Genomic DNA, 8,895 nt, shown 5'->3' on the forward strand with positions numbered 1-8,895 from the left:
ATTTCAATTGTTAAACTTTATATTTAATCCATTTCTCACCAGAAGTTTTTAATAATTATTTAATAAATATAAAAAATTGGTCACACTTTAATGTTCAATTCACGCTATAAATTAAGCATTAACTAAGACTTTTAGCTCAAGAAACGACTAATTAGCTGCTTATTATTAGTAAGGTACAGCATGAGTTGGGTTCAGGTATTGGGTAGGATTAGGTGTGTAAATTAGGATCATACTTCATAAGTGCTAATAAACAGTTAATATTTTAATAATAGACAGGTAATAAGCCAGTAGTAAATGGTGTGAAATGTTATCTAAACTAAATTGTTACCAGAACATTTAGGCCACTTGTTATTGTGTACATCTCAGCTTCAGTTGTGACACTTTTATTCACAAATACTCTTCTGTGGCCTCATGGGATTGTAAAGAATTCATTGAATGTGCACTGAAGTAGTACAGTAGGTCAATTGAGTACTTTTTAATTACCCTAATTTGAATGTATCAGCATTTTCACATTGAATTTAGTAGGGAAGTATTGTTTTTTTTTAAAAATGCTGAACATAGAAATTTGGTTTATTTGTATTTTTTTTAATATTCTGCTTCCAGCTAAATATCTAATACTGAATGAGCAATACTCTCAGGTCAGATTAATATATCTGATGTGCTGTATTTACCATATTTGTCTTTGATGCTGACTGTAGTAAAATGCAGTATATTCTGTGTGGGCCTAGTCATGACTCAATAATATGTGCATGTACCTATTTCAGTGAATTTGCTCTGATGCAACTTTGATTTTACACCACTTCTTTTCTTCTCAGCCTTGTCCTTGTTCTTTATTCTCCTGGAAGCTTCATCTTTACTGCAAAGTTTTCTCCTTCTTTCTCTCCATCATTAAATGTTTTTCTGTCTCCTCCAGACCTCATTTTCAAAGCCAGATTGTGTCTCCTCCGACGCTTGCCAGTTCCCAGAAAGATGATCTTCAGAATCAGACCTCCATAGAAGAAGATCCAAACATTGAGCCGAAGACTACTAAAGTGTCGCAGAAAACAGCAGACGACTGGAGGAAAAGTGAAGCGTCTGAGCTCTCGAGGGCTGGAGGAAGAAGCGGATGGTCTTGGACGGTTGGAGAGAGTCACTATACGGCTCAATGGGTCCGACAGAAACAAGAGTATCGCAGTACACGACCCTGGTGATGGAAATCATATATACAGTGGGAGAAATAAGTATTGAACATGTCACCCTTTTTCTCAGAAAACATATTTCTAAAGGGGCTGTTGATCTGAAATTGTCACCGGATGTTGGTTACAACCAAATAAATTCATATATGCAAAGAAAACAAAGCTAATTACCTTACAAATTAAGTTATGTGTTATAAAATAAAAGGAAAAAGCATTGAACACATGAAGAAAGGGAGGTTTAGAAAGGCAGGGAAAGCCTCACAGTAGCTATTTAGCAACACTCTGCCTTTCGTCATTGTAAGTAATATCCGCTGCTTCAGTCCAGCATCTACATTACCAGGATGATCAAGATGAAACCAGAGTTGACATTTCAGCAAGACAATGATCCAAGAAACAACCAAGGAAACTCTCAAATGCTTTCAGAGAAAGAAAATCAAGCTGTAGAATGGTTCAGCCAATCACCAGACTTAAATCCAATAGAAAATACAAAATAAAGACCAGATTTGATGGATGAGACTCACAGAACCATCAAGATTTTTACACTGTTGAAGTCTGTGAAAACAAATCACACCTGAGCAATGCATGTGACTTCGTTCTAAAAATAAAAGGCTTCAGTAAGCTGCCATCACCCAAAAAGCATAAAGTATTATAAAGATTTAAGTAGTTCAGATCTTTTTCCTTGTGTCTTTCCAATGTTATTACACAGTACTCTTTTTTTTTTTTGGTTTGTTTTTATGTTTGTATTGTTTGGGTTTTTACCTAAATCTGGTTCAACAGCTTCTTTAGAAATATTATTCCCAGGAAAAAGCATGACGTCTCCAATACTTACTTCCCCCACTGTAGCTGCGTCTAAAAGCATATACTACATTGAACTTGAATTTACTTCATGACTGTTCGGAAAATAGTACGAATGCAACTACTACAGCGTACTACATCCGCTTATTACCAAGACCTACCTCCTTCAAGTACGTTGCTTCACTCCCATGTATAAAATCTTTCCCATTGCCTCATGTTATAAGTGTTCATTGGATGCACACTTTAGAATATCGGCAGAAGTACTTTTCACCTGCTGTTCTTCGAATACTATTGGTGCTTCTCAGTCAGCTCCCTTGTTGTATGTTGTGAATCAGTAGGTCGTATAACGGATTGTAGCATTTCAGCGAGCTTGGTTTACTAGACATTGGTACACTGATCTTAACATGTGAACGTCCTCGTATGGCATTGAAACTAAAGTTTATGAATAACAATGTAATGTAATTTTTTATGAAGATTTTAAAAGCACATTATGTATAAATAATGTAATTGTTTCATTTGCCAGTATCACTTTAACAGTTAATCATTTAGAAATGTTTGCTAGATTGTTCTTTACCTGTCTAAGGATATTAAAGGTGCAGTAGGTGATCTTCCACAATGCTAACAGCTTAGCATAAATCTCTGAATCACAGTCCCTCCCCTGCCGTCTAGAGCCACGCCTCCTTAAACACGAGCACAGCAAAAGAACCCTCTCTCATGTGTTAAAAGCGACTAGTGCTTGTCTGGCGGCGTGCAAGCCAAACTGACATGCTGTTTCAGAGCGAATATTTAAAGATGCATGGTAAACAATATAGGGAGAGACTAGGCGGAATAGCGGTATTTACTTGTGTTTTGCTGTTAAACTAATTAAAATCTACATTATTGGTGCTGTAAAAGGTCCCTTATGAAACTAAAAAATAGTCTTATTAATCTTTCACCGGAAGATTTTAGTAGCTGAACAACACTTCTTTGAAGATATATCCCATTTGTAACAACATCTAACATTACATCAGCTTTGCGTGAAGCTAAAACAATTTTAAAACAGAACATTACCTGTCTAAGAGAAATGCTTCAGACAATGTGTTATCCTTTCTCCAGCATGCAAAGGTAACTCCAATATTGATTCAGACTTTTAAGAAGTTTTGATTCAGCAGCTTTTTACCGATCGCACACTTGCTCTCTCTCTCTCTTTCTCTCTCTCTCTCTCTCTCTCTCGAACGCGCGGAGGTCAGCGGAGCTGTGTGCAAAAGGCTGTGCAGTTGTTCAAATCTACATTTGCTGACAGACAGTTTGACCTACCTTTAGTATTTATGAGAGATGTCAGCCTGACTGTATTTAATTGGATGAACATTTTTTAGTTTTATGCCTTACCCAAACTATAAAAATACATAGAAACACATTGAGATCATTTACTTTAATCAGTACTATTGGAATGTGAAGAGACTTTCAACCAGCACAACAACAAATGCTTCTGAAGACAATCACCTACTGCACCTTTAATTTGTGATTGAATATTGATAGATAATGGTTTGATGCCAACCCTACGAGGGTTGATGATGCCAATCATACTGTATGATAAACCATTCTCAGATGGGATGACGGGCCAATTTAAAGGTTACCATGGGCCAAATTTGGGCCTTTGTTTGAGCACCTTTGCCCTCATCCTTTTGAAGCTGTCACTCCAGAGGTTAAACCCTTTTAGGAGGTCAGGGCATAGGGAAGAGCACTTACGGATGGAACGCAGTGTCAGGGCACTGGATGAATTTTGCGTTTAAAATGGCCGACTCCCTGATGAGTGCCCTGACAACTAAACAAGGAAGCTGATTCAGACACACTCCATGAATTCACATACTGCTCGGCTCGTATACGTTTTTTCGCATACTATAGAGTCAAGAAAAATATGATTTTGGATCACCAATATTTCCCAAAGCATCTTAATGTGCTGTTTATCCTCAGGGCATCCAAGATGTACATTGCTTTCTTTAGTAAAACATTAAAGAAGATTAAAACTGTGGCCTTTGGTGATTTTAAAATGCAAGTCAACTGATGCTTTCACTTTTAGTCAAAAGCTCACATTCAGGAAACATGAAAGGACTCCAACTGCTCCTGAAGATATCTTTTTTATATAAAGTGACGTGGTCCGTCTGTTTGATCATTCACTTTGTAGTAAAATGTATTTTCTTTCAATGGGTGCTTTAGCAGAAAAACTGAACTGCCACCATTGTTGTTGCAGCATCATGACAGATTAAATGCAATAATATTGTAATCAATGCTTGTGTTTCTTACCCAGCCTGATGATTTTGCTTCAAAAGACATGGAATTAATTTCGTGTGGCCTACATATGTGTTTCTGACTGTCAAAATGAAGCTCGTCGACTTGCTTTTTATGAATCACTGAAGCACAGGTCTCAAACTGGATTCCTGGAGGGCCGCAGCTCTGCACAGTTTTGCTGCAACACCAATCAAACACAGCTAATCCAAATGATGAAGGTGTTCAAGACTTGTGTGAGTTAAGCAGGTGAGAGTTGGAGCTTAACTATGCAGAGCTGCGGCCCTCCAGGAATTGAGTTTGAGACCACTCCACTGAAGTCTATTGGTGCGGCTATAAATAAACATCGGAAAAGAAATCATATTTATATTAACTGAAGAAAGCCACCTATCTTGAATGACCAGAGGATGATTAAATTGACATCCAGTTTACATTTATGAGCGCTCTGAAATGAACATTGCAAAAGGATCTAGAATTAGAAGTAAAACAATGAAAAATGATTTTAAGAATTTTTATTAAACAACAAAAATAAACAAAAACTTTGATTTATAACTTTTTTTGATTTAAGTCATTTATAACTGTCAGATTTGTGCTTTTAAGACTTTTTATTTTGTGCTATTTTTTTAATGTGTTATTTATTAATATCTCCGCTATTTAATGGCTTGTGCTTTTCTAATCAGTTTTGTAATCTAATCATTTAGAATGTTTTTCAAAAACAGCTCTATGCAAAAAAGTACAGACATTTTCACTGAAAATTTAATTAAATGCTTGAAAATTTGTTCTAGTTGATTCATTTCTATCACCGCCTTCGAACAACATACTTCTAAAGTCAAAATGATGCTCATTCTCGTACACTGATCACATAATTACATCATTCCCTTGTGGAAATCATTTATACCGTACACAAAACAAACAGAACAAACCCTTGGAAACATCAAACCAAGGACATTAGTGCATGCGACTCTTAACAACATGTACCGTCTGGAGCGTCTAAACATCATCAAAATACATGAAAGCACATCACATGTCTTCACTGTAAAGCTGAAAATCCAACATGTAAGATGCACGCTTTTAATGTGCGTTCATCAGGAGTATACATTTCACAGATGTTCCCTCTTAGATTCTTCAGCTGCTTTTTCAATCATTTGTCGGTTAATTGAAGGCTTGGAAACTCACGTGTTGGGGTTTGCTCAAGCAAGTTCTATATCTTGGATAGTTCACAAAAAATTACAATTGTTATTTACATTTAAGTGATTCCAAACCTTTATAAGTTTCTTTATTTTGTTGAACAAAAAAAAAAAAGAAGATATTTTGAAGAAAGCTGAAAACCATTGACATCCACAGTAGGAAAACAAAGTACAAAGGTTTTCAGATTTCTTTACAATTTCTTCTTTAGTGTTCAACAGAAGAAAGTCGAACCTATTTGGAAAAAGGAAAGTGAGAAATTTGACAGTTTGGGGTAAAACATTCTCTTTTTTTGTAAGATGAGATATTTCATGACCTTAGAATTATAAGGTTTTATCTGACATTTTTGTCAAATTGAGTTGACATATTCTTATTAAATGACAACTTATTTACATTATGGGATTTTTTTTTACAAGTTGTTTACATTTTAAGACTTTATAAAAAAAAAACAAATGTTACACACAAGGTTTGCTATGGAATGCAAGAACTATGAAGCTCAATATCTCAAAATCATTCAGAATTATTCAGATAGAACCTTCGAATTCTTAGGTGACGATTTGACAGGCATTTATCTTCAACATATACTGTATCAGGTCAGAAATTAATATTATATTAAAAATAAAAATCTCTCAGCTGCAAGTTTGTTTCTTCTGTTGAACACAAAAGATATTTAAACTGGCATTCCTGCTGTTGACTTTTATAGTATATATATATATATATATATATATATATATATATATATATATATATATATATATATATATATATATATATTTTTTTTTTTTTTTTTTTTTTTTTCTCCTATGGAAGTCAATGGCTACTGATTTTCAACATTCTTAAAATATCTTCTTTTGTGTTCAACAGATAAAAGAAACTCATATTGTTTTGGAACCATTTATGTCTTTGGGGTAACTGAGAGGTATAGTTCATCCAAAAATGAAAATTCTCTTCTTCTTTATTCCTGCGTCATGGATTTCATAGTTAGTCAAGATAAGTTTAGGTTTAGAAAAAAAAATCATATTCACTGAAATCCATGCAGAGGAAGATGACAGTTAAGGGGTTACAACTACTTGAGTGTAAGTAAATGGTGAGGAAATTTTCATTTTTGGTCACCTAATGTTTACCTAATTAATATTATCAGTGCCAAACTTATGGCTAGACATGGGGCAATAACTAGTTTCAGGGTTTACAGCAGTTTGGAAAAGTCAAGGTATTAAAACTGCAAACAAAAAATGATAAACCATTCCTAAAATAAATGTAAAGTGTTTTTTTCATGCATTTTAAAGAGATCTGTTCTTGAAACTAATGAAGACAATGGTTTATTTAAATGATTTAGCCTGACATGTTTCCTAAAGTGAAATATACTGTATATTGGGTTTAATGGGGAAAATAGTTGTTGTTTTTACTAAGACATTTAAAAAGAACTTGTTTTAGAGCAGTGATTACAATACATCGATATTGTGAAACCGTGATATATTTATCAAAGGTTATCATACCATCAGGAACTTATACCGGCCCATGCCTAGTTTTTAAAAGAATACAGGGAAGGACTGCAATATAATGACCAAATAAAAACGTTTATTATTGTAATGTTACAGTGCGTTTACACTGCTGCCAGTGAGAGCCTCATTCACTTTGGCTGCTCTGCCGCTGCCACTGATGATCAAACATGTTTTATAAAGGCCTACATTACAATCTGGGAAATCCACCATAGTCTAGCAATAATAAAGCTCTGCTTTGGTAGACTATTCAAATCTGACAGGTTGCAATCGAAACACGTCATAGCTCATTACCAATAAGTTGGCCTGATTTCAACTCTCCAAAACGGTCCAGATGTACTGTGCCACTTTCGACAGAGCTCATCTCAGACTCCCACTGAAAATAAATGCCTAAATGACTTTGGTGCACTCCTCTGCGGCGATCAATTTACTTTTTAGTTAATATACAGTTGAAGTCAGAATTATTACACCCCCTTTATTTTTTTTATATTTCCCAAATGATGTTTAACAGAGCAAGAAAATTATCACAGTATGTCTGATAATATTTTTCGTCTGGAGAGAGTCTTATTTGTTTTGTATTGGCAAGAAGAAAAGCTGTTTTTAAATATTTAAAAAACATTTTAAGGTCAAAATTATTACCCCCTTTAAGCTATATTTTTTTTGAATAGTCTACAGAACAAACCATCATTATACAATAACTTGCCTAATTACCCTAACCTGCCTAGTTAACCTAATGAACCTAGTTAAGCCTTTAAATGTCACTTTAAGCTGTATAGAAGTGTCTTGAAAAATATCTAGTCAAACTTTATTTACTGTCATCATGGTAAAAATAAAATTAATCAGTTATTAGAAATGAGTTAGTAAAAGTATTTTGTTTAGAAATAGTCTGGCGGAAAAATTTGCTTTGGTTCAATTCTAGCAAAAAGAAAGTGGGCCACTTCTTAGCTGTCGATTTGGGCGTGATTAGGGCTAATGGATATTTGTTGACGGGTTGTAAATGTACGTTAACATGAAGACCCAAGCTAGTAAACTTCTCCTAATGCATGTTGAAATTTGACTAACACTAAAATATATACACAAAAATATCACTACACACAATGTATTTAATAGGTTATTATTATTTTTTTTAAAGAAAATTCTACAATGTTTTTTGATCATCAATGGCAGCTACATGGCAGCCAGAGCTTATAATACCCTCTAGCAGTGGTGTAAATGCACAGACAATCAGAATACAATATTTTGTGTCTGTTAAAAAAGACACTATAATCTAGCTAACCCGACAAAAATGACTTCATGGTGTTGATCAAAATAGCAAAAATGTCAACTAAAAAACGTTAGGTGAAAGATATTAATCGAATGCAATGCTAACAGATCTGTAATCATGACTCATTTTAGATAAAATCTAAATCTTTTTGGAAATATCTTTACTTACCATTTTTTTTCTACAAGACTTCATTGTTGACCCTGGTCTTTAGTGACATTCTTCAGATTTATAAAATCAAGAAAAATGACAGTGCTATGCTAATTTGTATCTCAACCCAATCCAGAACTGGTGATATGTAAAGATTGCAAGTCTGTTTTAAAAAAGTGCATATTGCTAATTCTGATTATTACATTAATTTTGCATTCGTGGCATCTTAACTTATGGTTTAAATAGAACTATTTATGTGGAACTTCAAAAAATAAGTACTTATTTTTAGTACCAAGAACAAGTCATTAGCATGTCTTTATAAGTGCACAATTTTCTGACCTTGATGTCCTGTCACTGAACAGCCCATTCTTGCCAGACGTGTTTTCCCTCTTGTTGCCTGTCAACATGCCATTTAATTCTTTATACAGTATCTGCCAGAGGTGTTTTTTTTTTCTTTCTGTGCAGCAACTGAGTAAAGCCCAAACTGAAGAAGTAAAAACCGTAGCACCTCCATTTTGCATGACCTTTAAGACACTGTGCATTCAAGTTTACGACAATCGCATCA

At 34.4% G+C, this 8,895-nt stretch overlaps 1 protein-coding gene across 19 annotated transcripts in view; it reads left to right on the forward strand.

Moving 5' to 3' along the window:
* atat1 (alpha tubulin acetyltransferase 1) overlaps window positions 1-5,013 on the forward strand; it is a 39,527-nt gene extending 34,514 nt beyond the window's left edge. For 6 of the 19 annotated variants that reach the window (XM_087294255.1, XM_087294268.1, XM_087294261.1 and 3 more), the window contains 2 exons: window positions 914-3,978; window positions 4,511-5,013. In XM_087294255.1, the coding sequence (XP_087150381.1) occupies window positions 914-1,190 (277 nt within the window). In that variant the 3' untranslated portion in view covers window positions 1,191-3,978; window positions 4,511-5,013. Of the gene's footprint in view, window positions 1-913; window positions 4,372-4,510 lie in introns of those variants that run through there. The other 13 variants (XM_087294269.1, XM_087294262.1, XM_087294271.1 and 10 more) reach the window with 5 other exon arrangements.
* Window positions 5,014-8,895: the final 3,882 nt, after the last annotated feature.

The sequence above is a fragment of the Danio rerio genome, chromosome 19, assembly GCF_052040795.2.
Source record: "Danio rerio strain M-AB ecotype USA chromosome 19, GRCz13ab, whole genome shotgun sequence".
Lineage (NCBI taxonomy): Eukaryota > Metazoa > Chordata > Actinopteri > Cypriniformes > Danionidae > Danio > Danio rerio.